At 47.2% G+C, this 27,878-nt stretch overlaps 1 protein-coding gene across 14 annotated transcripts in view; it reads left to right on the plus strand.

Annotated features, from left to right (window-relative positions):
* Positions 1-27,878, plus strand: part of LOC144127822 (rifampicin phosphotransferase-like) — a 685,750-nt gene that overhangs the window by 274,174 nt on the left and 383,698 nt on the right. For 13 of the 14 annotated variants that reach the window (XR_013313574.1, XR_013313577.1, XR_013313576.1 and 10 more), the window contains 7 exons: positions 1,902-2,029; positions 8,494-8,600; positions 9,500-9,538; positions 12,417-12,532; positions 12,603-12,673; positions 12,742-12,806; positions 23,627-23,774. Coding sequence is in view for 6 of the 14 variants with exons in the window: in XM_077660767.1 (XP_077516893.1) it covers positions 1,902-2,029; positions 8,494-8,600; positions 9,500-9,538; positions 12,417-12,532; positions 12,603-12,673; positions 12,742-12,806; positions 23,627-23,774 (674 nt within the window). In the remaining 8 variants the exon portion in view is untranslated. The remainder of the gene's footprint in view (positions 1-1,901; positions 2,030-8,493; positions 8,601-9,499; positions 9,539-12,416; positions 12,533-12,602; positions 12,674-12,741; positions 12,807-23,626; positions 23,775-27,878) is intronic. The other variant, XR_013313575.1, reaches the window with a different exon arrangement.

Genomic DNA, 27,878 nt, shown 5'->3' on the forward strand with positions numbered 1-27,878 from the left:
TGGTAATGTCAGGAACATATTGATGGGAGCAATCTAACGTTTCGATGCGTAAGAAAAGCATGCTTTTAAAGTTTGTCCTTCGTCCGCATCGAGTAGCTAAAACCACCACAGAAAACCAATGGAGTGCTCATTTGACAATGAATAGTACATAACTGCAAGCGTCCCGAGGAACGATCTGTGGATATATAGCTTGTTATGCTACAGTCTTAGAATAGGGGAAAAATTACCGTCCATAAACAATTTCCCGTTGAAAAAATGAGCATTGCCCGGAACAGCTAGGTATGTCTCCTGATATATACTTCAAAACTCCCTAGCAGTAGAGTTGGTTTCAACAGAATGCTTGTGTTACGAGTCTTATTTAAGCTGTCTGTCTGTGTAGAAGCTCTGACACGACGGAGGGTCCCTACAGAGTTGTCCCGTAATATTTCTCGGGATGCGCGCTGCCGTACGCGGTGGCACGGTAATGGTCGCCCATTGCCGGTCTGCCTGTTACGAAGGAAGCACCAGCGTTTGCCGCGAAGTTCGGGTTATCGAAGCTGCGCAGTTGGTTGCAACTTGTTCGCGGAAAAAAACGTGACTGATTGTCAGTAATCGATTACCGAAATAATTATTAAATTGGCCTCAAGTTACCATTTTACCCCCTAACGAACGCATTTTTTTAAAGGTACTAAATGGTCACTTGTTACTGTGCTGCGATATTTGAGTCAACAAAGGAAATCATGGAAGCACCTAAGCAATTCTTATGGCAAGACATATATGCGAGAGCCTTACTTATCGCTGAGCGTGTCGCTGTTATGTCGCTAAGTTTAATGTTGTGGAGTTCAGTGCTGCCGCGTTTTTTGTGCGAAAGCAGTTCTAGCCGCACTGCCCGGGGTTCAGCGGTGTGTGTGCGTGTGAAGCCTGTGCGCAGCAAGTGTAACGGTCTCACTGGGTCAGCGGACACCTAAACCGGGCTTTCAGCATGCAGGCAATGGCATCCACGCACAAATTGGGCCCGTTATGCACCTTTCTCCTTTTCTCAACGTCAGCGGAAGTTTTAGACTTGGTTGATTTCGAGGGAAAAACGGCGCATAGCTGGCTCTTTGGGTCAATGGACACCTAAATCTCGCTTTGAGGTACAAGGTGTTTTTTTTGGGGAGCGGGGGGGAGGGGGGGGGGGGGTGGAGGCGCCGTTGGCGTATTGCTCCATTAGGGGTGATGACGTCATTTATGGGTCGCGTTTCTGCCACGGGTTTCTGATGACGGCGGGGTGTCTGCACAACCAGCCAGATAATAGATGCTGTGGCATTAAAAATACTTTGGATGATTCTTACTCGCCTTAAAGCGGACGCACACTTCCAGAAAGCACAAGACTGAAAGGATTCCTCCTCAGCTGCGGGAATGTCGGTCGGCTTAAAGTAAGCAGTCAATCTATTTCAAAATTTTCAGCAAGTATAATTTATTACACATAATCAATTATTAGTAACTAATTAGGAAAACAGCTCCAAAGCACGGGACGAGAACGAACAGGACGGAACGTACACTCTTCATCAAAATCATTATACAAGGCTTTGTTCATTTACTGTGACATCCTGATTTTACCGGTGCTCAGGTGGTTATTTTTTTTCCAACAGGCCAACAAAACTTGCAGGAAAGGGATGTCTTGGTAGTTTTATCCTTAACATTGCCTAAAATGTTACTTTCCACTGCTCATCCCAGTAATTAGCCTGACTTGACACTTCACCAACGCATGCAGCAAACGCACCGATCGTGATACTGCTCTCCATGAGATAGATGTTCATTTGTTTCGTGTTTTGCGCGTCATTAATCATGATTCATGGGTGGCACGTTGTGTTTCTGTTCCCTTATTCAAGGCTTCCTCGCCCTTACATTGTACCGAACCATTTTTCTTTCCATTCTAGCAGAAGCTCCCGACCCTGCTCCCCTGGTATCCGATATAGCGAACGCCTGCAGCAAGTGCCCAGAGCTGACCGGTGGCAAAGGTTCGTCCCTTGCGGTGCTGCAGTCAGTCGCCACGGAGTTGCAGACAGTGAGTCCTGTATGAGCCCAATTTTGTTGTGACAAACTATAGGCTATAACAAACATAGAATGTCTCTGAAATGTGCATTTTTATGAAGGCTGTCGGATTTTTACTGCCAGAGGAATCTGATGGTACAAAACTTTGCGCTGCGAAAGAGATACATGATTCTTCCACATGCCGCTTGCCTGCTTTGCAGGTTTCCTGAAGGCAAACTGATTAGCTCGCGGTTATTTTTCTCGAGTTTAGCAGGCACTATCCACGAACGTCGCGAAGAACTTCATTCAGAAGGACACACAGCACGAGGCAGCAAAGGAATGTTGTGAATGCTCCCAAATGAGGCTATAGATTTGCCGCTGCTGTATTGAGACAGATATAAAACAGCCTGTAATTCCTTCCTCAACTGGAACAAACACGGAGGGGATATCCTGCGCCAGCGTTCTTTTACCTATTGAAACAACGCATTTTGCCTCACCAGACCAAGCACACATTACAGGAACATCTGCTTTTTGCGGCGTTTTAAAAAGAAAACGGATAAGACCTAACCACACTGGAGGTAGCACAGTACCCACTGCGCTTTCACATAGTCACCTTTTATATAGCTGTACCACAATACGGGCGCTCTGCACACAGGAAACCATCTCGAGTCGTGTCATTCCCATTTTCGGCTTTGCCCTTATTTCCCCTTTTATCTTTTGAAGCAGGCATCGGCTGTTCCAACAATGATAGAGCAGGGAAGTTTATTAAAATGGCCTCACACGTGTGAATGCATGATTTTAGTAACGCAGAGTTCAGGAAAAGAGAAGCCATTCTCAGCCTTGGAAGGCGCTGAGCCAAGAGGCAGGTCTTTTCATGCCCAGGCTGAAAAGGGCCATCGCACTTGCCTTTCTAAAAGCGTAGTATTAACATCTGAAAATTCAAGCTGTTAATAATTGAGAGTTCATTGGTAAAAACGAAGTCGTTCTCTTCTTGTATGAACGCGGATAAGTCCTCTCCCGTTTTGGTGGTGTACGTCAAGGTAAAGATAGTTTTCAGAATCACAGAGAAATCGCCTGCGTATCAATTATTTGCTGAACTGGCCATTTATGTATTAAAAAGCATTATACACTGCTGGGGTGACAGAGGAGCCAATACAAATGCCTTGTTGATATAATATTCGAGCAAGGTCACTAAGTACACACTTATGCCGGCTGAGTTCTGAACGGCAACAACTACCTTGGTTTCAATCCGCAGCCGTACAGATTTAAACAGGTTAGCATGCCCGCCGAGGTGGCTCAGTGATTAGCACTCAGGGGTACTGAGGTGGAGGACCCAGGATCAAACCCCTCCGCGACGGCCGCGTTTCGATTGACACGGAACATTAAAAACGGCACTTTGCGATGTAAGCTCCTCTTAAAGAACCGCAGGTGTTCTAAAATAACCCGGCACCCTCCACTGCGGCTTCTTCCGTAGCCCATGCGCCACTTCAGGATGTTTTTAAGTTGAAAGTCCAATTCAAACAAGTCTTCATGTGGCACAACAGAAAATAAGTCCCCGGCATCCACACGGAAGAAAAAGCCACTTGATGTTCGTTCATTCCGAAAAGCAGTGACTCCCGTGAAATTCTTGTTGGCGAAAAGATAACTAACTTGCTCACAAAGGTCCTGAACGGTTCCTGACTTATGGGTTTTGGCTGCGCAGAAAACTTGAAAGCCCTTTCTGCGCATAGTGCAAAGAACAGGGACAATGTGCCTGTCTTTCTGCGTTGCTAACGTTGAGCTGCTTGTGCTCACGCATGGAGAAAAACGGAAGCCCCAATGCGACAAACATTTCGGAGGACGCTGCGTTTTAAGGGTATGACACGATAATGTTAATGGGTGACTTCGGCGGCCTGCGGTCATCTTTGCACATCACTCTGCAGACACGGACGCTGTTCTTCTCGACGTAGGCACGTAAGTTCCGAACGTAGGTTCCGGACTTTAAACTGCCCGCGCGTCATCTGTTGACGCAGTAGCTTACATCAAATCGTAGGGGTTTTCCGGTAGTCGCCGCATGCCGGAGCCACAGATCCGCGTCAAGCAAAGAGGGTTTGAAACGCCAACATCAATTTGCTGGATTGGATTGGAAAAACTTTATTGCTCTAAGTAGACTTATTTAGCGGTCAAATAGAGCTCTTCCATCTTCAGATGGTGTCTTCTGCTTTCGCAGGGTTGGCGCCCCTATTCCAGGGCTCCACTGAGGATAGCTACTCGTCAGGCGTGCTGTATGAGCCCCCATTGTGTGCACGGGTTGCCGCTGCAGATCGCCCTCTCCCACGGTTCCGCACTCGGATTTTCGATCTGATAGAATGCTTTGTTTTCTTTGCATTCCCATATGATGTGGTATAGGGTGGGCTTCTCGCCGCACCATGGGCATGTGCTCCTATACTGGGTGGGGAACATTTTCTTAATGTGTTTAGATTTGGGAATGGTCCTGTCTGCAGTTTCCACAATTGTACCGCTTCGTGCTGGTTTAGAATTTTTTTTTTTTGGGGGGGGGGTATGTTATCCTAATATTCTGAAATAGTTTAATATGTCTGAAAAGCCTGAGTTTACCATTATGGGTTCTTCGAGGTCGGAGGTTGTGGGGTTGACTTGGGGAGATAAGTATGCTCTCCCCACTCAATCGCGGCTGACATGGTTCAAAGCCGCCCGGACCCCACCCCGTGATCGCGTACGCTACCGAGAGCACGCCAACCACGGCGGGCCTTCCTCTGAGGGAACAAAGGAACGACACATTGGCTGACACTAACAGGCATTTATTGCTTCAGCAACAATAACGCCAGCTAGCAACAAGGTAAGCTAATGAATCAAGGTCGTCCGACTCACCAGTAACGTTCCGAGCGAATGTTCGCCCGCGCTAGGGCAAGGAATACTCCGCGGCCTGGACGGGACGAGAATACGGGAGTGGGTCTCCCCGTCGCTTCCTCACCCCGCCGGTGAAGAGCGGAGCCGCGAGCGACACGTCCGTCTCCGCCGACGATCCCCGCCCAAGAGCCTCATGCCCTATCCCGCGCGCGAGCTTCAAGCAGTCTCTCGCGCAGCGACGCTGGCGCCCTCTCTTGCCATGTAATGTAACTGAGGAGGGAATGTGTTTCTCCTTGAGGTGAGGTTGCTGCTGCACGGTGCCTCAAGGGAAAGCAAACACAGGGGGCTGCAAGGCAGGTTCCCACAAGGTTAAGACCGCTCGGTTTGTGCGCCCTCGAGCGGTCTTGTCGGCCTCTTGGTTGCCCGCAATCTCGGTGTGCCCTGGTATCCAGAACAGGGTGTGTCTGATCTGCTTATTGAAGTCGCATGAGCGGAGGATCTGTAGTTCCTGCGTCCCAGCGCTGGAATAAGGTGGGGGGGGGGGCAAGGGGACTGCAGCACAGGGCCTCACCTCGGAGAGTACGAAAAGGGGGCCCATTTATTCTAACCTGCTTAGTATATGGAACCACGGGCAACGGAACTTCGAGCGACATGTACGAAGCGAGAAAACCAGAACGAGCAGACGGGGCCCCCGCCTAATGTAACACCATGCGTTTAGCCCGATCATTTGGGGAGAGTAGGACGTTCTTGCAGGGCTAGTTGGTTCATTGAAAAAAAAGGTTAGCACTGCGCGAATTAGACACGACAGGTGCCGTGCTTGTTCCTGTGCTCCTGTCGTGTCTAATTCGGGCAGTACCAACCATTTCGGGAGAGCCTGTCGAGCTGCAAAAACAGGAATCCCCCGCCACCCCGGCGGGGCCCTCTTACTTACGAAGAGAGAGTTTTCGTGGTTTCCTGTCAGTCCGTCAGTCCAGTGCTGTCTGGAGAGGAGGGGCAACGGAAACACCTAAAACATGTAATGTGGAATGAGGACCTCAATCTCCCTCTTCCCCTCGTCACCACCACGCCACCCTCCACCTCTGAAATAGCTCCTTCTCTGTCCTTCTCATAGAAAGGATGTGCTGCAGTACCCAACAGTGCCTCCCATTTGACTGTTCTTTACCGTGATGGTGATTTGGTCGGGGGAGGAAGTGTCCGATAGCAGATGATGATGAGTCGGATGGCAGAGTCTAGGCAGGAAAGGAAAGAAGACGTCACACGTGCTTTTGTCCGCGTGCCGTGGGGCATGGAATGTTCACTGTTCGGACTAGGGTTGTGGAAGAGTAAATGGGGAAGTTGGAAAGCTGGACACAAAGGCCTGTCTCTAGGGCCCATTCCTGCCTAGTGGCTGCGCACCCTCGCGCGCGCTCGACGGAAAAAGTAGGTCAGACTGGCCGCCCAACCTTCCAGAAAGAAGTAGAAAAAGATGATTCAGAGGCGACAGAGGGCGCGTAACTTCGCTCGCGCTATGTGTCGCCCTCTCCCATTAGTTCTCGAGCTCGGTGTCGACGAGGCGAAATAAAAATCGAGAACCTCCCAGAACAGACGATTGCTCCTAGCCAATAGGAAGACGAGACCGGAACGGGAAAAGGAGTGAGTGTGTACGAAGAAGAGGGAATTTGTACAAGGAACTCTATGCGTATGTGGATGCCTGCTTTGGCGCTAGTAACAGACAGACGCGGCTCGCGTCTATGAAAGGTAGTTGATCGTGGGCTGCGATTCAGCCCCGAGCCGCCGGTTAAGCTTGTATAAGCCCGCCCGCTGAGGAGCTCCCGGGGGACGCACCACTCTCGGCCAGCCACGGACCATCCAAGCAGCGTGCGCCAGTCATCGGTACGGCCACCAGTGGACACCTGCCGTCGCGTCGGCTGACGAAGCTCCCGGTGCGGTGAACAATTAGCATCCATTCTTGCGTAAATGCTCGGTCGGAAGCATCAAAGTGGTGCGTCTAAACGGAAGGCGAAGTTACAAATAGTGTGTAAAGAAGCTACCAAAGATGACAAAATACCTACTGAATGCAGCTTCCGCGGAGAAGTATGATCGCTCTACTCAGAGTCCGTGTCAAACTCCCATTAGTACCGACTGTGCTTCTGTGGAGAACTTGCCAACTCCATCACCAAGGTTTGCTGGCAAGAAGCAAGGCTTGACTCATCTGGGTTGTCTGGATGCTGTGAAAACGGTGCCAAGCTCGGTCGTCCATATTTCTGAGACGGAACGATCGTTTTCCAAGTTTTCGCTGATAAAAAATCGCCTTCTTTCGAGCCTCCTTCACGACAAGGTGAGCTCGCTTGCTATCATGTCCATTGAAAGTGACCTCTTCCGCGATCTATCCTTCGAACAGACTGTATCTGATTTCGCCAAAGCGATGGCGCGAAAGATGCCATTTTAAAAGAGGACTGTCGCTATACATGAGTAGTTCCAATAAGTTCGTTGTCTCGTCTCCCAGCCTCTACGTTGCCGGTAAAAAGCTGAGCAGCGTAATTCAAGATATGCAAATCTTCGTTGTTCGTCTCTTGTTTGTTCTTCTTGTGATATTTAGTGTGTTTATAGAGAACTGTATTTTTGTTGTTTTTGATAGTGCCATGTTCATTGGGTGCCATCCTTGCTTGTCTTACCTTTAACGAAAACATTTTCAAATAATATTTTGTAATTACTGTTGGTAATTTAATCTGTATTCTGGTGCATTTTTATGGTGTTTGTATTACCTTAAGTATTGTATATATCGCATATTTATAGAGTAACATGTATAACAGTCACTGCAGTCTGGTGCTTGAATTTTAATAAAAAATGTTTTGGATACAACCATGCATCTCCTCACGGCATTAAAATTAGTGATGCAGACAAAGCCTAGCTTCAGAAGGATCTACATCGGAGCTCTGTTGTCTTTTCTACATTCGTGTTTGTCTTGAGGACACTAAACTTTTCCTTAAAACCTAGCGTTTGCTGAAAACATAATGCAGAATAATCACAAAGTGAACATATGTGTTGGTTTTTACAACAGAACGCGTTTCAAGCAAGTTTTGTTGTTTTCCTTATAATAATAACAATAATAATAATCCCGTTGATCGCAATTAGTTCTTTTTAATTTGGTGGAATTAAAATGAAAGATGGCATATTTACAGTAGCGTATTTTCAGTAGGCATATTTTTAGTGTGTAAAGCTATACAGCGCTCTGTCAAGCCAGTCATAGGCTTTCTGGATGTACCCCTCACAACCTTCATGTTGAAAGAAATGTATTTTACTTGTGTTTGTATTATAATAGACGGAGGCGATGCACACACTTCCACGTCCATGGCGCATACTACGTGGGTACCAATGATTCATCTTGCTAAAAGAACTTGGCTCTGGTCAAATGTTTAGGGGAATGTTTAGGGCTTTGGGCGTTGCTTCGTCAAAGTGTTGAGCTATTAGTCTTGAAAAGCACATCTGCAGGCTCCAGCCATCTGGCTATACAGGAACTAGTGCTGTGATTAATGTTGGCCTTTCTGTTAGCGAAGGCTAAGAAATAAAATTCCTGTTATAAACTACCCTTGTAAAGTACATTCTTTCTGAGCACTGTACCCTTGTCATCGCTACTGCCTAATAACAGAATCTCTTGGCTCACGCCGTCAGTTTTCAGTTCCTCGTGGTTTCGTGGTAACGACGGCCTCTTACAAGCTCCTAGCGTCAAGTGGGGAGTTTAGAAACATTATCCAAGAGATCGAGAGATCAAGAGCAAGGTGAGTTTTTATTGGAATTTAGTATACCAAATTACTTTGCTGTGCTATACTGTAGGTGAAATATAACGGGACACCGATAGGAGTGAACTCTGAAGACAAGTGCGTTGACTACTTGAGCTTCCACTTCAAGGCATGGACATGCAAACAAATGACGCTGACGCGCAGCCCATTAGGGAACTAAGGAGTCGAAAGGAGTTCAGTTCAGCGTCCTTTTGTTTGCGCTGCTTCTAAGCAGAGTGCATTTTCAATAATTTCCTCTGCCTTCACTAAAAAGTGCTCTGCTGAAAAGTTTTATTGTTGGGCATTCCAGCATTTGGTCTGGTTGCATTTTGTTCGAACTCTGCGTAGACTCGCACTTAAGGTCCTCGCATCGGTGATAGTTCGGTGAAGTGAGCGAAGCACTCAGTTACATTCAATTATTTCACTTCTCTTAGGTAACAATGCCACTACGAGTTTTTCGTGGTGTGTTTACTAGGAGGTCAAGGAGTTTGAAGTGGATTATATCCTGTGCCATCCAAACAGAGGATAATAAACTGAAATGGTTGGGCAGTTTCGGAATTAACCAATAAGGCGGTAGAGTAAAACCCTCCCATTCTAATGTAGTGAGTATACAGCAATCAAGCAGCTTTGGAAAGGAAATACAGAAAATAAATTCGGTGTTTATTCAGAAACGATTACTCTCGGTAGTTTTGAGGTATGTGGGCCATTCTACATAGAGCATATGATGATTCAGAGAAACTTGAAAGGAACGGACATTTGTTTACCGCTGTCCTCGAGCAGCGAGCAGCTCTGCTACGTTGCCTCAGTTTTGGCCTGGCTGAAAGGCACTTGGCTCGCTGCGCCCTGGGCGTAGCTGCTCATTATGTGGGTCTCAACTGTTGTCCTTTTTTTGCCTGCAGGGATGATAGCCAGTCAACGCTGAAAGACGTCTGCATCCGGTAAGCACGATGCCTCTTAACGCGGCTAAGTTGGAAAGATGATACCAAATGTTTGAGTTTGACGAGGTTTTACATTACAAAGGGGTACACCGGGCTCCAAAAGTAATCTGGAGGATATCAGATCTGCCCGCGTGCAACGGAATCTCAGTTAACTCGTGATAAAAGTCACAAGCGGGGCAGGGCGATTTGGTTTCACGACAGTGCAAATTGACAGATTTTTTCTTCGTGACAGTGTTGAGGGAAATGAAAACTGGTTTTTTAAGGAAAGGAAGGGGCGCAGTAACTTCCTCACATATCTCGGTGGACATCCCAACCGCGCCGTAAGGGGAGGGATAAAGGAGGAACTGAGAGAAGAAAGGAAGAAAGAGGTGCTGTAGTGGAGGGCTCCGGCATAATTTCGTCCACCTGGGGGATCTTCTAACGTACACTGACATCGCAAAGCACACGGGCACCTTTTGCGTTTCGCCTCCCGGGTTCGAACCCGGGTACCATGGCTCAGTAGACAGGCACCTTAACCACTGAGCCACCGCAGCGGGTTCACAATGTTAGGGGCGTTCTTAAAATTCGTCCTTGTATTGCAACTGTTACTAAAGAAAGTCGCCATAATATTTAGGAACTTGTCAGAGTTGTCTTGCATTTATATAACTAATAAATAAATACACAGGTCAGAGCTGCGACGAGGAGCAGTTATGAGTGCGGAAGAAGAACCCTGACGTTATTTTTGAAACCAGAAGGCATTTTTGAGGCTTGCCAAAGTTTCATTCTGAAGGAGCGAACGTAAATCCTTGCCTAGGAACGAAAGCAGCTATCGAGTTTGGAATGAATAGGAGAAGACGCGCCCTGCAGAGATTCGCCAGGGTCACAAAGAAGCCAGTTTTGACACGATAGCATATAGGTCGTCGTGTCACAAAAAGAATTCCTCCTTCTCCCTCGCAATATTTCCTGACTGATCAACAGGGTCATGACGTCATCAGCGCCTCCAAATTTTAAAATCTGAGGGCTGCAATGTTCGAGTGCCTTCTCTTGGATTATCATAAGGGATTATACTACTCCTATCCACTAATCCGCTCTAATCAAGCCACCAATCCTCCCTAATCCACACACTAATTCAGCTTCATTTACCGGAGTTGGCTTCTTCCTAAATTTTTTTTTTTGGGGGGGGGGGGGGGCCTTTGTATTTTCGGGGGCTGCGCAAACTTTCAAAGCAATCGCTTTTCTTGTACTGGAATGTGGTTATGAAAGCCCCCCCCCCTTGTTTCTTCTTTGTTTTCCAGTGACAGCTATGCTGCTGTGCAGTAGCCATTACTGTAGAACCAAGGCTTAGTTTGTGTCCCCTTTCGTCTGTCCTGTTAACGAGCATGATAGGGGGAGCAATGAATGCCCTGGAAATTGCCAGGTGTCTGAATTTGAAGGATAACCTGACAAGTCTCTAATAACGCAGCGCTCGAGGTAGCAGGAACTATGCCGTATTGGTCATTGTGTGCTCGTGTCTCCTTCAGAATTGGCGGAGTGGATTTCGCTGGCTTCGTCAGAGATATTATGCAAGATTTTTTTATTTTCCTGTTTAGAATACTTTAAGCCCTTCTCGAGCTGTTGCAGGGTGGGGAAAATAATACAAAAGAAAGGCACCTTATAAAGAATGAAAGTACATGATTCAGAAGAAATGCACATTAGAACAAGAAGCACAATTTCAATTTCGGCGGCAGCCATTACAATTTGGACAGCATGTGAGGCTTGCTGCATCCGCGCGCCTCCGGCCAAACTTTGGTATTTAGAGATAATTCAAGCCCCATTAAGTGTCTATGTAGATATTAATGAAAATTACTCTAAGATAAACGTAAACGACTAACAGGCTTGCACATGTCAAGTGCGGAAACTGCAGGTCCACTAACCGAAGTTCAAGACTGTCAACGAAAGCTTTCCACTGCAACGCAACACGCCATCAAGGACAGCTGTTCTAAAAGCCTGTATCTTCAATGTTGTAGTACTTTAATATTAATTTTTAAAATAACAAGCGCCCGTCTGTTCTAGTGCATCCCGGAAAGGTAACTGTCCTTGCTAAAAGACATCGCGGCGTGTGCGAACACACAGTTTCATGTTGTTGAACACATCAGTAGTACTTGAAGAAGGTGGTGTATGCATTGAAACCTTACGAGTGCATTGTGGAGCAAAACTTTCAGTCCGCTTAACGCTGTTGCTGTTCGACCATGATTCCAGTAATTCTCACAGGGCTCAAAAGCAGAGCATTTCGCAGTGTGGCAATTGAGTTAAGTTGAGGCATAAAAACATATGATACTTTAACGTTTGACATAACTAGAGCACCGCGAATAAAGGTGCCTGAAGGGTAAATGAGAATCAGACTGGAAAAAGCGCTAAATGACTGGTTTTTATGGAGCGAAATGGGCACAGTGTAAAGGAAAGCAGTGGCAGTGGTAATCAGATGCAGTCAACGCCACATGGTGTCATCATCATCATCGTCATCAGCCTGACAACGCCCACTGCATGGCAATGGCGTCTCCCGTGTCTCTCCAATTAACCTTGTCCTTTGCCAGCTGCGGCCACCGTATGCCCGCAAACTTAAACTTATCCTTCCACCTAACCTTCTGCCACTCCCTGCTACGCTTGCCTTTTCTTGGAATCCAATACACGCAGCTAGCACCAGAACGGGGAAAGTTCGCTTAAATTGCCGAGTGTAGTAAAGAAATCTGTTTTTGTTTAAAAATTTGGCCCTTCTCCTTATCGGGTTACTCTGAGAAAACGGCGTAGTGCCTCATTAATGCATCTTACGGGCTCACGTGATTATCGCGTGCCTAGGCAAGTAAGAAGAAAAATGTTTTGGTTCGGATATAAAGCTGAGTTCCGAGTAAATTGTCCGCAGTGTGGCGGCCGGGATTGAAAAGCTGAAGATCCCAGCCGAAGTGGAGAACGAAATATCCAGGTGCCTAAACAACTTTGAAGAGGAAACAAGGTTTGCCGTCAGGTCGTCGGCGCTGGGTGAGTGTTGATCAAAGCCAGAGAATAAAGTTGAGCACTGAGCAAAACTGTCGCATCATGCAAATCGCAGGCGAAGATTGTGAGGATATGTCGGCCGCCGGCCAGATGGCGACATTACTTGGGCTCCGCACCAAGAAAAAGGTAACCAAACTTGTGAAAGCATACCTTCAGCATTCGGGCCCTAATACCGCCGTTCATGTGTGTCGCAGGTCATGGGTGGCGTGCTGAAATGTTGGGCTTCGCAGTTCAGCTTCACAAATGTCAACTATAAAAAGTAAGTGCGAAAATCATAGGAAGGGCTCTCTGGTAATTAATGAACAAGAAGGAGAAGAAAACAGATGAAAGAGAAGCGAGTAGATGAGAAATAGTGTGTGGTGTCTTGCGGTTTTGGCACTGTGTTATTCTTTTTCAAGCAAACAAGACGCACAATGCATTTCTCATCGCGGCGAAATTTATGCTCCGTTCTTTCTTGCGCTGTGCCGTGCAAGCATGGAAACAAACCAACTCGCCGAAAAGCAAATTTTACATCCTAGTGTGTTTTTTTCTTCATGGTTTGCCTGGAATGAGGCAAACCCAGAATATACTTCGTACCGCAAATACAGCGTCATATACTTCAGCCAAGGGGTCCCCAAACTTTTCGATGGCAAGATTGTAGATTTGTTAAAGCGACAAGGTCCAGAAAATAAAAAAAGATAATAAACAGAAATAAATACACAATAACTAATGACGTGCCTCAGGCATAATTGAATATCGTGAAGAGTAGAGCCCTAGCCGAGTGAAACCAACTGGGTGCAGTACAAAGTCGTGTGTCCAAGTCTTCTTTTGTTTTGAAGCGAAAAGCTTCACTACGCTAGGCGAGCAGTCGTGACGTAGCCCGGAGAATGACATTGAACGACCTTCAGCCGAACCATGTTAGCCGTGTATGGTCATATATGGTTCAGTTATGGTGTCGAAACCTTGAGACTTTGACCTTGACCAATTACCTTTAGTTGACCTTTGGCCTCTGACATTGAGTCCACCTCTGATCTTTGACCTTTGACATTGGGTGACCTTTGTGTTGACCTTTGACCTTAAGAACATCCGACTGGGTGACGTGAAGCCACCTGATGACCTCCGATGGGGGTGCCGTAAGACCATGTGATACACGTCATAGCCACGTGGTCGTGCGGGTATATAGGGAACCGCAGCTTCGCAGCGGGGCGCTGGAGGCGCCAGGTAAAAGCGCCCTCTTCGGCCGACTCCGCACAATTGACCGGGTAGGCCGGTCATCCCTCCCATTGAGTAGCTGCGCGAGTAGCGCGCTTTCGTTTGAAAAAGGCCAGTTCTGCACATGTTTTGCACGCGTTGGCCTGTCTACAAATCTGCGCAGTCGTGTGCTTTTTCCCTCCTGCTGGAGTGCTGACGTGCTTCAGATGATTAGGAAATTGTACAGGGGCGATAGAAAGAAATGTCAACAGCGCGGCGCAGTTAAAATTTATATTCAATGAACTCAATCTGGGTGACAGCAAAAGTGTGCTAAAGTGGTATATTATTTTATCATGGATGTCTCTAGCGTATTTATATTGCGAGCCAAGCATAAGCATGGCAGAAATAAATTCCAACAGCGGAGCGCCTATGCGCCATGCTGTTCGCATTTCTTTCTATCGTGGCAGCCCACTTTGAGATGTGGGTCCAAAAAATACTGGACAGCGATTTTTTCCTTTCGCACCGCCAACTTGAAAAGAAAAAGTACTAGTGGATCTTTTCCACTCCGTGAAGATTGTTGACGGAAATGCCATTACCGCAACGGCGAAATGTGTGTCGCGAGTAAATGACAAGGTCATTTAAGATGTGGAATTCGAGGTAAATACTTTTTTGCAGGGTCATTTTCACAAAATACTTAATTTTATTGGGTGGCTGAGCAGTTTGGTGCACGCAACTCTGTTGAACAAATTGTTGGGATTTCGTTATGTTTTTCGCTGCATAAGAAGGAAAATAAGTTTTAATTGAACATAAAATTAATTGCCCATAAGGTGTTACTCTAGACTGAAGAGAAGAACGAAAACACTCAAGAAATGTGCCTGCCTGCTGCTTGCTTATATCGAACAGAAAAATTGCGATAGTTTCCATGGTTAATCAATGCCATTGAGATAAACGGCTGGTATAATTATTTTAATGCGGGTCGCAGCACAAGGGCATCCCCGCACATTTTATTTGCAGAGCCATCGTTCACATGAAAATGCTCATTCATGTGCAAGAATATATTTTGAATACTTTTATTTTAGAACTTTTTACATATATTAAAGTAACTTCAGGAATTGAGCCGGGCGTCACACGTCGGAACAATGAGGGGACCACTGACCTTGCCTCACACGCGTCTCCATAACACAGCTGTTGATGTCAGTCTCCAAAATAATTGTTTGCATTACCTGACCGGCGGAGGACATTACTGGCAAAAAAATAAAAATGAGTTTCGTTAGCGCGAGCTCTCCTACTAAACATTGCATGCTTCGTGAATTGCGAAAACTGGTAAAATTTTAGCCGCCACGTTGGCTTAGGGGTAATGGCGCTCGGCTGCTGACCCTAAAGACGCGGGTTCGATCGCAGCCGCGACGGTCGAATTTCGATGGAGGCAAATTCCAGAGGCCCGTGTACAGTGCGATGTCAGTGCACGTTAAAGAACCCCATGTGGTCAAAATTTCCGCAAGGCATCCATCATAGCTTGAGTCGCTCTGGGACGTTAAACCCAATAAACCAACCAACCAAACCGAAAACTGGTCAAAAATAATATTACACGAGCAACATACCAAACATGTTTAGCAAGAGAAAAAACTTACTTCACACTGTGCACAGCAGTTATTCAAGCTTGCCGTCTCTTGTCCTCAAACACTTCATACCAAACAATTCCGATCGAAAGCATTTTTGAACGGGAAACAGTCTGAATGCATTTTTTTCATATATTGGAAGATTTGATTTTAATACTCTTGCACTTTTTGTTTTTGCTATCATCAACTGCTTTCACTCCGCCGAAAAATTTCTCGCTTATGCCTATTTCATAAGATCTATTACTACAATCCTCTCCTTAAGAGCCGGCTTCTAACTACCCCTACATATGTTTCAGGCCGCATTGATCATCTTCGCAAAGTAGGTGTTCCGTCATGCCATACTAAACACGCTTTTTCTTCTTTTGTCCCCGAAACTTCTGACAGCGGGAACCACCTTCCCAGGCACATTGTCGACACTACTAACCCAAGTTCTTTTAAGACTGCCCTATGTAATCTCTGTCTGTAGATTTTAGTAAGTTTTATTTTGCGTTCGTATTCGCTGTCTTATTTCTGTATGCCAGAAATCTTTTCCTTTTTTGGGGATTTGTTATTTTCTTTTCCCTTTGCCTTCTTTTGCCTTATTTTTGTGTTTTGTTGTGTTCATTTTTCGCCGCGTTGTCATTTCTTCTATTTGTTTTTCTGCTGCACTGTATCTTACTCAAGGCATGTCTTTCCCACTCCCTTCTTTAATGCCTTCGTGCCCTCAGGGTATCTGAATAAATTAATAAATAAATTGCTCGGCGCCAACGATTTAAAAATTTTAAAAGACTTTGCCACGGATTGAAAAGATGGACCATTGCCTTAAATATTTCCTTTAAACTACCTTGCAATTTAAAAATATTCAAAATTTCTTTGCGAGGATGTAGGCCCTATTCAGGAAATCTAGAATTCCAGGGGCAGCATTTGGTGTTCAGAAAATTACTGAACAGATTTTTCTTTAAGATATTGTACCAGTGTCATAACACCTTCAAATGTTGTAAGGTCTGTCTCAGGAATCGATGGTAAAGCCATATTGGCTATTTCATCCACTCTAAACAAAAGGAGTAGAAAGGAAGTAAAACGGTCCTTTTTACTCCCATATAGGTGTATTTGTGTTTAGAGTGTCCCTGTGCGAGTACACGGAATGAAACTAATTGCTTATAACATCAGCAATTTTGGGAGATCTGTAATGAGCTCGCCATTTTTCAACATTTTTTCTATGTCCGCGCTTTCACTGCCAAGGTAACGCCAAAATCTTTGTGGGCTAGTTTTCCTGAAATGTGGCAGCGTTGAGGAGAAATACTTTTTTCGGGCGGGTAATAACTCAGTCAGAGCTGGGCTTAGAGTTTTCGAATTAAAACAAGATTTTTAATTTTTCGCTTTTTCGCACGCTTCACCCTGCGTTTAGGGTATAATTTTTCGATTTACTCATGAATTTCTTCGCTTTGGTTTTATTCTCGATACGGAATAAATACTTCCATGCAATACATAACTGTGCTCTAAAACATTAACCATGATGTCATTGCATCAGTCTTTGGCAAATTGTCGGGCAATTTCCAAAGTTCGTCCATAATTGATTCGTCATCAGCATGGGCAATGTCTTTTACAGTTCTATTCTACGGTTTTTCTTTTTGTAGACAGTCAGCAAGCCGACACGAGAAAAAAAAACAAGCTTATGATCGGATACGCCGTCTTGTACGCGTACTTCAAATTCAGAAATGTCATTGCTGACGAACACCAGGTCTAAAATCGAGCCATTATTGTCATTCACACAGCTGTTCTTAAGTACGACCTGCTGTAGGTCGCATGACATCAATTAGAGGGCTGTTCAGTAAGTGGAGCTCTGGCTTCTTATTGCAGTTGATGGATCGAGGATTAGAATCACCCGCCATAATTATATACTGGTGTTTAAGTCCAGACATGTAATCGTACAGCGATTCAAGGAACTGAGGAGAGGCCGTTGGTGGACGATAAACCGCACACACCACAATGTTGTGGCCCCAACAGTCGACCCTCAACAACAGGCTTTCATGACCTTCAATTTGAGGCAGTACGCTTGCAGCAAATGTATTCTTCAAAATTATAGCAACTCCACCCCCATGGGTTAGGCGGTCACGTCGAAAATTTTGATAAGAGGGGGTATCAAGGATTCATCGCTAATATCGCATCATGCAGCCGGGTTTCAGTTATGATGGTTATATGCGGGTCATATTTCGAAAGAAGTAATTCAAGTTCTTCAGAGTTATTTGCCAGGCTCCTGGCATTAAAGTTTATAGCCTCAGCTGTTTATCAATGGAGCATGCGCCCCGTCAAGGGGAAGTTCGCGGTTCACGAGCCTCTCTGATAAGAACGCGCTCATCCTGCAAGTTGTCCCGGGTATAAAGATTGCCATCTATGCTCAATTTGTGATGGACCAAGAAAACACGTTATTTAGAGCTCGCCCGTTCAGTGCTCGCACTCTGCCACGTCAGTTTTCTTTTACGGAGCGTATTTCGACTGTGATCATGTTGGATGGAAATCGGGGAGCCTTTCAGTTTCTTGGCATTGCGGAGCACACCCTCTTTCTCCAGAAAATCTTGAAAGTACACATTTACGGGTCTATTTCCTGAATTTTTGGCAAGACAGTGTATCCTAGCGACAGAGCTGCTTGACTTGCAATTTCTCGAGAAAAGGGTAGTGTACAACCGCTTTCAGCAAGGTTCCTTCATTCTCTTTATCTTGTTCTTTTATACCTTGGCGCTCTTTGGCTTTAGGTGCCCTTGTGCCATGAAAACCTACCATCATCATTGTTGTTTTATACCAAAATTTACTAGATTTTATCGGCGACTATACGGTCTTCAAGATCTGTCAATTTTTCATTGTGTTGCTGAACTATGCGCTCTAACGTACGAACTTTTTCTTGAAGAGTCTCAATTTGCGCTGTTTTGTCACAAATTTCCTGACGAAACTTATCTACTTCAGTTTTGCGGCCTTCAAGAGCTTCGATTTTGTTTTCCGTAGATTTCACATAGTCGCTAATGTCAGTGAGCTTTTTAGATATGATCGATTGGCCATTTTTCAGATCGGCAAACATTTCTTCAACAGTAAATCCTGGGATCTCTTCAACGTCTCCACAGACTAATAATTTACGTACCAGAAAACACTTGTAAGCAATCGCTCGCAATGTCCGTGGGCACGGCACAATCAACAATGTAAGGTCATTGCTACGAATGCAGTGAACACAACTAATCTGTGAAAAAATTATGAGACACTTTGGGAACTAAAGTGTTGAGAGGCGAACGCTGACCATTCTGGGACGATTTTCACTATGCCATGATGACTTCCGGTGGATATGACGTCACACCGTTCCCGTGCCTATATCGAGACCCAAATTATACATTTTTAGGGGACCTTAAGTGTTAATTACGCTTAATTACACATTTTTTCATCTAATTTGAAATTGATATTTGTTTTTGGGAAAAGAAAATGGCGCGGTATCTGACATATCGGCGGACCCCTGAACCGCGCCGTAAGGGAAGAGATAAAGGAGGGAGTTAAAGAAGAAAGGGAGAAATTGCTGACGTAGTGGAGGGCTCCGGAATAATTTCGACCACCTGGGGATTTTTAACGTGTCGTGACATCGCACAGCACACGGGCGCCTTAGCGTTTCGCCTCCATCGAAACGCAGCCGCCGCGGTCGGGTTCGAACCCGGCTACACCGGATCAGTAGTCGAGCCAGGTAACCACTGAGCCACCGCGGCGGGTCCTTTAAATTGACAAAAGTCCGACTTTTTCCGACCATTCTGTGACAATTTTCACTATGCCGTGACGACTTCCTGTTGATGTGACGTCACAGTGTTCCCGCGGCTGTATCGACGTCCGCGCCATTTCGACGCAATTTGAACAATTTTGCCTATTATTAATTAAATAATTATTCTACAGTCGTCACATTTGGCTCATAGTTTCAGTATTTCCTCCTCTATCTGAAGCATCCATTTGTTTTCTGCTATCTCTTTCATAGGAAAACAAAAAAAAAGAATCGCCGACCAAAGGCTTGTGTCAATAAACGACGTTTCGGCTTCCTTACGGAAGCCTTGTTCACTGAAGGCTTTACGAAGAAACCGGGCTCTTAAATACGTTTCAATAATCGTCCGAGGCATCTTGCATACACTGGCGGGAGATTGCCGTCATTGCGATTAAGTGTTTTTTTAGTCGTTTGTATCGCCAGCGACTCAAGATATTGGCGTGTAAGCCCGTTTCTTTCTTTGGCGATAATAGAGGCCTCATTCCAGTAGATACGATGTTTTGCTGATACGGCATGCTCCGCAAGAGCGTTAGCAACTACTTTTTGGTTTTCTACGTCCTTCTTGTGCTCTTTCAGGCGCCTTCGAAAATTACCGCTTTCGCCTATGCATACATAATCGCACTCAGCACAAGGGATCCGGTACACCACGCCCGGAAATTTTTCCTTTTCCAGCTTTTCCTTCACATTCACAAGTTCGTGCCGTAACTTGTGGGTGGGAACGTGGGCAACGTGAACGTCGTACGAGCGCAGCACACGTCCCAGTGCTTCGCTTACACCAGGCACATAGGGGATGGCGGCACGTGATTGGCAATGGTTGCGGGCCGTGTCCTCTAGGAGCACTGAGCGGCGTTCCACGGAGGCTAGAAATTTCCTGGGGTAGCCGCAAGTCGTCAACTCACGGCGCACTTGCACCAGGTCCGAGGCATGGTCTTGATGTCGTGAGCAAATTTTTCTCGACCTTTCAGTTCCTGAGTTAAACATGTGACACCCTCTGCGAACGGACGACAGTACGACACATTAAAGGCTTTTGCCTTAATAAGCAGGAAGCGTTTCGTGAGCGGCATAATTGCACTCGCCTCGCCGAGCCCACTGATGAAAAATCGTTGCGGACACTCTTTTAAAGGGAAGCCAGGTGACGTCACTGGCGACGGTAGTTCTCTGTGTGTTGCGTTGGGCATGCTCAGTTCTGCCCATGACGGGCAAGTCGATATTACGGAATCAGGTTCGGAATCTTTTTTCACTCCCTCTTTTATCCCTTCCCTTATGGCGCGGTTCAGGTGTCCGCCGATATATGAGACAGATATTGCGCCATTTCCTTTCCCAAAAAAACCAATTATTATTATGGGTCGATGCCTTGAAGATGCACACTGGGCAGCTGGTTGTGGCACATGAAGTGCCGCGTCGGCCAGCAGGAAAATTTGTGAAATAAGCAGGAAGCGTTTCGTGAGTGGCATGATTGCACTGGCCTCGCCGCGCCCATTTCTTAAAAAAGTACGCGTGACTTTTTTATACAATATCGTTGGTAGCCGATACTGGCCGGTATAGTTCTGAACCCCAAGCAGCACGCATTTCGTCGAAGACATTTTTTTCACCGTACAGCTTGCAGAGTTTGTGCATGACTTAACTTTAGCCTTTTAGAATCACCTCCTCGTTCATTGCAATTGCTTAGATTTCAGCAAGGAATTGATGTTGTTACACTATTTACTTTTGCCTAAGCTTCGAGGCTCCAAACTGAATAATAATGTCATAAAATGTATAGCGGAATAAAGCCCCATTTCGTTTGATCCAAACGCCGATTCGGCTGGCCAGCCCTTGCGTGGAAGCGCGCCGAATGCCAAGAAACTCGGGCGCTCTACCTCGACAGCCACCAGTCGCAACAGTGGTGACACGGCGGAATGCACCCGTCACAACAGTGCCCATATATGCGAAGTGAGTCATTCTCTACTTCACATTCGGAGATCCTTGGGTGTCCTCGTGCCACTCCTGGCGCAGTTATGCGCCAGCTGTGGCAATGCCCCACTACCCAGGCAGGTGGCTGTTTCATGCACAGCCACGGGCGGTGCTTGTGAGACAAACGTTCCTCTTTACTAGCAGCCCCTCAAGACGAATCGTTAATTTAACTGCCACCTGCGGCGTTGGGGGGGGGGGGGGGGTCTCATTACGTCATGAGGCCGCGCTTCTTGGGTGGCAGCTACGTCACCTACTTTTCCGTTGGTGACCTAGCTAGAAAATTTCGATCACCCAAGGTGGTCGAAATTTTCGGAGCTCTTCACTACGGCTTCCGTCAGAGCCTGAGTGGCTTTGGGACATTAAACCCCCATAAACCAGAAACCGAACAACTTCTTCCTTACATTCTTCTTACGGTTGCCCACAGAAAAAGGTTCGGGGAATGTAATACTCGGCGAACGGTTGCAACGGAGCGGCTGGGAGCAGTGTGCGCAGCAGCGCAGGCGAGGCAGAGAAGGTCACGTGGGACATGCCCCGCGGAATGACGCGATTTTACGGGCGCCTCTTTGCGCACAGCACAGGGTCGTGATGTTGGCCAAAATTTTTGAGCGAAAGTTGCGGGAGTTATCGCGATGTCGAAATTTTAAGAATTAGCTATTGCTAATCGCCGGCTTATGTGTAATAGTTATTAAGTTAGAAAATAAAATTTACATAACCACTTTACTACTTAACATCATACGCGTATATTTGGGAGTCCGCCAACACTGGCATCGCCATGCCCTAAAAAGCTATCTTTTAAAATTGATGGCGGGCTTCTGTGAAGCACCTCATGTATACACATAGTGAATAAAGGGGGCAGCTGGTTTGTTTGGGAACCTGCTGGGTGTGTGTCGTTTGTCCCACGGCTTCTCTTCGTCTCCTCGCGACGCGGATCGTAACGCGGCCGCACAACAGTTTCCACATTGCTTGAGATGACTGACATTTTTAATATGCGCCTTATTTCCAATGGTCTATGCTGTCTGAAAACTTCAACGCGAGAGGAGGAGGAGAAACATTTATTAGGAAGAGCGAGGTTACTGATCTCGTCTGAGTGGTCGAGTCGGCGGCTTGCTCATTCCAGGAGTCCACGGCTGCTCGACGAACTTGCAAGACGAGCGCGAGACGATGAGCTAGACCCGAAACCCCACGAGATGCGGAAGAGCGTGTGTCGGCGCACCACGGGCCACGGTGTCGTAGTGGGTATATCTTGCTTTATCTGTGAAGTTTTGGGAATGTATTTGTTTTTTGCCCCGCTCGTTTGGCTTGAGCGGAACGTTCGAACTTTCGCTCGCCTTCAGTCCCGTGTTGCCCGGCGTCCACGCAATTTGATGGTATTCTTCCAGGTTCTGAGCCGCTAGCAGCTGTGTTCCCCCGTTGGTTAAGTTGCTGCAGGCCTGTTGCGAACCGGTGACGACGTGAACTTCCCTGCCCACCCTGTCGTTGTGCTTGATGACTAGTGCGGCGGCTGTGGTTTTAGCCGCAGCTGGGTCCTCTGCCTTGACGGAGGCCGCGAGGGTTAAGGCTCATGTTGTCCCTTCCAATCACGGCGGCTACCGTAAAGAGGCCCCCTTCTGGGTACGCCGCCACGTTCGCGTACGTTTCGTGCGGGTCGCCCTTGGATTGTAGCCGTTGTCGGTCAACACGTGCCCCGCGCCGCCCTGCGTGGAGTTTGTGGTTCATGTGGTACGGGATGGGTCTCTCCTTGACCCTTCTTCTGACCTCGGGAGAGAGCGACCGCTTCCCATCGAGAGCGCGGAGCTCCGTTACCGTTCCGGTCCGGTGGAGGCATTACTCTACCCGCCGCCGTTCTCCGCAGTCGGGCCTTTTGCGAAGCCAGAACCGCGTCCCACTACTCGGGGCGAGAAGACGGTTTCTGATTCTGACTTTCGTCGACCGGCGACACGTTTACTGCTAACGCCGTCGTAGAGTTGTGAACGCAAGTGAGCGCCATAAAGAGTTTCGTTTGGAAGCTTTCCTGCCTACCAGCCAGCCGTCACCATGAGGTGGTCCTACGAAACAGTCGAAACATCGCTCAAACGCTCGCAATGCGTCGTCACGTGTGCAACGAAGCATGTCATTACAGTCATCGGAACTGTTCCAGTGACTCGACATGCGATGGCGCTCCTGGCTGTCACGCCTGTTGTCGCGTCGGTGTGTGCAGAGCCAGCAGAGCTTAAACTGTGTAGCGGCTTTCTGAGCCATTGTCGTAATGACGGTGGCTGACGCAAGTGCGCAGGTAGCCGCTTATCCACGTAGGCTGCTTCCCTCGCCTACGCTTATTTCTAGGGGCCTACACCGGTAAACGAGACGCGAGAGCTTCGTCGACATATGGAGGAGCAGTAATTTTGGAACTGAGTAATTACTTTAGCCACGAAGTTGCTCTCCCAGTGTAACTGCTTTACTAAATTACTAGCAGGTAAAAGAACTCACTGATTACAATGAATTTCATTACAGGAGCACAATTACTTCCTAGAGTGTGTTATTCCTATTGAAATAGTTGAAAGCGATGAGAATATCGGAGGCATTTTCGTTCGTGCGCAGGCAGTACGGACAGCCTCTGGATGTGCCCATGGCAGTGGTGGTCCAAGAAATGGTGGACGCAAGCGCGGCCGGAGTGATGTTCACCTGCGACCCAGTGACCGGCAGCCCCGCGCAAATCACCGTCACAGCGAACTACGGTCTTGGCGAGGTGAGGTCACACTCTTTTTTCTTTTCTTGTCTGACGAGTTGAACGCTAGAAAACAAGAACCTGGATGCAACACCTCTGCAGTCCGACGGGGGAGCGTAACAGAAAAAGAGACCGATTTCGGTTCAACATTCACAGGTAACTTTCTCCCGCTTAGCATGCCAGCAGCGGCATTCTGCAGCGTGCTCTAATGGACACCAACGCGTGGAAGGCGTTTGCACTGCTGGCTTCTTTGTTTCTTCTAGTGACGCAGCAGCCGAACTCTTTTGTGGTATTACAACATCAATTCTATCACGGTGTCTAAAGATACGACGAAAGAAACTGCAATATAAACTTTGCGTAATATTTATCATAGTGAAATTGGAATTCGACAGGAAAAAGATATTTTGACGCCATACAATAAGTCATTATTATAAAAACATAAAACTGCGCAACGGACAAGACACGGAAAAGGAGTTAACAGGACGAGTGCTCGTCCTGTTCATTATTCTATCTGTCAGCCGATACACTATTACTACTCCTTTTCATTTCTCTTTCCTGCAATTAACCGCCGGTGTCTTGGTCACTCCCCCGTGGCGGATATTATGTTCCTGCTTTATTTGAGGCCAACCAGCTACTACTCTTCTGTGTCCTGTCCCTTGCGTAGCTTTATGTTTTTAAAACCATTACATACCACTTAGCCCCTCATCGCTCACCCCTGGAAGCCAATAGGTCTCAGCGTTTTGATCACCGGCACGAAATTCGGAACTTAAGGTGTAAAACTGAATTTGGTTAATTATTTTTCCGAAGACTGCGCCGTTGGGATAATCTCTCATCACTGGCAAATAAAATTGTAGATTGTGTAATATTAGCTTTAATTGTATAATCCTTTTCGTACATTTGCTTTGTACGTTGGCCATGGAGTTGTGTTCTACTTGCTTCTACTCTTTACCCACCTCTCTTCTATAATGCCATAACTCCATCCGTTCGATATGTGCAAACACCACCTAAGTATAAATAAATCGATAGAAATTGGCCATGGAACATAATGTAGCGGATGAAATGGCTTTAATACAGGTAAAAGCTCGGTGGATGAAAGCTGGTCGCCGACGGCCCAGAGCCCAGATCAGACTGTGCGCGCCTCTCTCCTCTTCTTCCTCGAACTCCGCGGCGTAACAATTTCCCCGGGTGCAGATGATTCTCGTCCACGAGAAAGTTAGGTAGATTGGCGATGGCAGCGCTTCAAGCGAGCCACATGAACAACTTATGTCTTGCGGGAACGGCGTTTATCCGTCGTCACTTTGGCGACGACGTAATTCACGTCAGACAGTTGGTCCAGCACGACGAAGGGGCCATCGTACTTGTACAGGAACTTGTCACACAACCCTCTTTTGCGGATTGGCGTCCACAGCCAGACAAAGTCTCCTGGAGAGTAAGTCACGGCACGATGACGCAGGTCGTAATGTTCTTTCGAACGGCGTTGCGTGGCCAGGGTACGTAAACGGGCTATACGACGGGATTCTTCGGCACGGCATAGTATCTGGCCAACCGACTCGTTTTCGTTGGAGGAAAACGGGAAGATCGTGTCGAGAAAAATGCGGGGAGTTCTGGCATAAAGCAAATAGAAGGGAGAATATCCGGTGACCTCATGATTGGCATTGTTGTAAGCGTACGTCACATATGGCAGCACTGCGTCCCAGTTTCGATGATCAGACGAGACGTACATGGACAACATTGACGTCAGAGTGCGGTTGGTGCGTTCGGTAAGACCGTTGGCCTGCGGGTGGTAGGGTGTGGAGTGCCGGTAGTCCGATCCACAAAGCCGGAGCATTTCTTCCACGACATCAGCAGTAAATTGCTTTCCACGATCACTTAGTATAACACGGGGTGCGCCATGGCGAAGAATAACAGTGCGTAGGAGAAACGTCGAAACAGCATCAGCCGTTGCGGTAACGAGAGTGGCGGTTTCCACGTATCTGGTGAGATAGTCTACACACACAATCACCCAGCGGCGTCCCTCAAAAGACTTTGCGAAAGGACCTAGAAGGTCAATTCCAACTTTTTCAAAAGGGGAAGTGGGTGGTTTTACGGGTTGCAAAGGACCGGCCGGCGGGATGGTTCGTGGCTTAAATCGTTGGCATTCTTCACATGTTGCAACGTACTGCTTGGTGCTCTCATAAACTTGCGGCCAATAAAAACGCTGGCGAAGTCGGTGCAGAGTGCGGGAGAAACCTAGATTTCCAGATGTGATGTCATCGTGCATAGCGTGCAAAACTTGCCGACGGAGACTTTTCGGAACGACCAAAAGCAGGGCAGCACCATCAACGGAGTAGTTCTTCTTGAACAAAATGCTATCTTTGACAGTTAAGGGCGTTGAATCAACTCCTCCTTCTGCCGCTGCTATAAAGGGCTGCAGTGAGTGGTCGCGACGTTGCTCGCGCCGAAAGGTCGCCTCACTGGGGAAGGTCGGCGCGAGCGAGGTTAAACACCCGTCGAAACAGTCTTCATCGGCGACTGAAGTCGGCAATAGATGGCGGGACAAGCAGTCTGCATCAGCGTGACGGCGGCCACTTTTGTACGTGACAGCAAACTTATATTCTTGCAAGCGCAGTGCCCAGCGCGCCAGACGACCAGATGGATCGCGAGGTCCGATGAGCCAGCACAGAGAATGATGGTCTGTGACAATAGTGAAGTGGCGTCCATATAAGTAGGGTCGGAACTTGTGCACAGCGAACACAACTGCTAGACACTCCAATTCGGTGACAGTGTAGTTACGCTCACATTTTGTTAACGTGCGCCTGGCGTAGGCAACAACGTTCTCAGCCCTACTATGCAGCTGGACAAGTACTGCCCCAAGACCGACGCCGCTGGCGTCAGTGTGAACCTCCGTCACAGCAGAAGGGTCGAAGAGCCGCAGGAGGGGTGCTGAAGTGAGAGAAGATTTGAGGAGATGGAACGAGGACTCGCACTCAGGGGTTCGCACAAACTGCGAACCCTTATGTAGAAGAGATGTGAGGGGCGGGCAATTTGCGCAAAGCCAGCAATGAAACGATGAAAATAAGAAGAGAGTCCCAGGAAGCTCCGAAGGCTTTTCATGGTGCGTGGAGTTTCGAAATCGCGGACTGCAGCGATCTTCTGCGGATCGGGCCTGATGCCATCCTTGTCGATTAGAAAGCCAAGAACTAGAGCTTGCCGGCCCCCAAAATGGCACTTCTTAGAGTTCAAAATGAGTCCCGATTTGCCGATGCATTCGAGAACAACACGCAGTCTGGCATTGTGCTCCTGGAAGGTCTTGCCGAAAATGATGACATCATCCAGATAACACATGCATATTTCCCAATTTAACCCGCGAAGGATAGAGTCCATAAAGCGCTCGAATGTCGCGGGGGCGTTGCACAAACCAAACGGCATCACATTAAATTCGTACAAGCCATCTGGGGTTGCGAAAGCTGTCTTCTCATGGTCGGATGGATGCAGGGGAATTTGCCAATAGCCAGGTCGCAAATCAACGGAAGAGAAATATGGCGCTGAATGCAGACAATCGACGGCGTCGTCAATGCGAGGTAGCGGGTACACGTCTTTCTTGGTCAACGCATTTAAACGGCGGTAGTCAACGAAAATCGCCAAGAATTGTCTTTTTCCAGACTAGGATCACAGGTGCGGCCCACGGACTAGAAGACTCGCGGATAACTCCTTTCTGCAGCATGTCGTCCACCTGTTCTTGAATTAACTTGCGCTCATCCGGAGATACTCTATAAGGTTTCTGGCGAATAGGGGGTGCGCTTCCAGTGTCAATTTTATGCTGCAGTCGAGAGGCAGGGAAATGGCTACCAGATCCGTTGGAGACAAAGTCGAATAGTTGGATATGAGCCGTCAAAATGTCTTTGAGGGTATGGCGTTCACTAGACGGGAGCGATTTGTTGACCATGCGCTCAAGCGCAGCACCATATTCAGACTGTGCTTGCGCGGCGCCGCTGCAGTGAGAAATAGTTTCAATGGTGGGGGTCACATGGTTCTCAAATCTCGTGAGTACTAGACCAGAAGGAAGACGAGCAGGCTCTTCTGACACGTTCACAGTCCAGAGGTGTGCATGACCACCCACTGCCTCCAGGATGGCACTTGGCACCA

The sequence above is a fragment of the Amblyomma americanum genome, chromosome 4 (genome assembly GCF_052857255.1).
Source record: "Amblyomma americanum isolate KBUSLIRL-KWMA chromosome 4, ASM5285725v1, whole genome shotgun sequence".
Classification (NCBI taxonomy): Eukaryota; Metazoa; Arthropoda; class Arachnida; order Ixodida; family Ixodidae; genus Amblyomma; species Amblyomma americanum.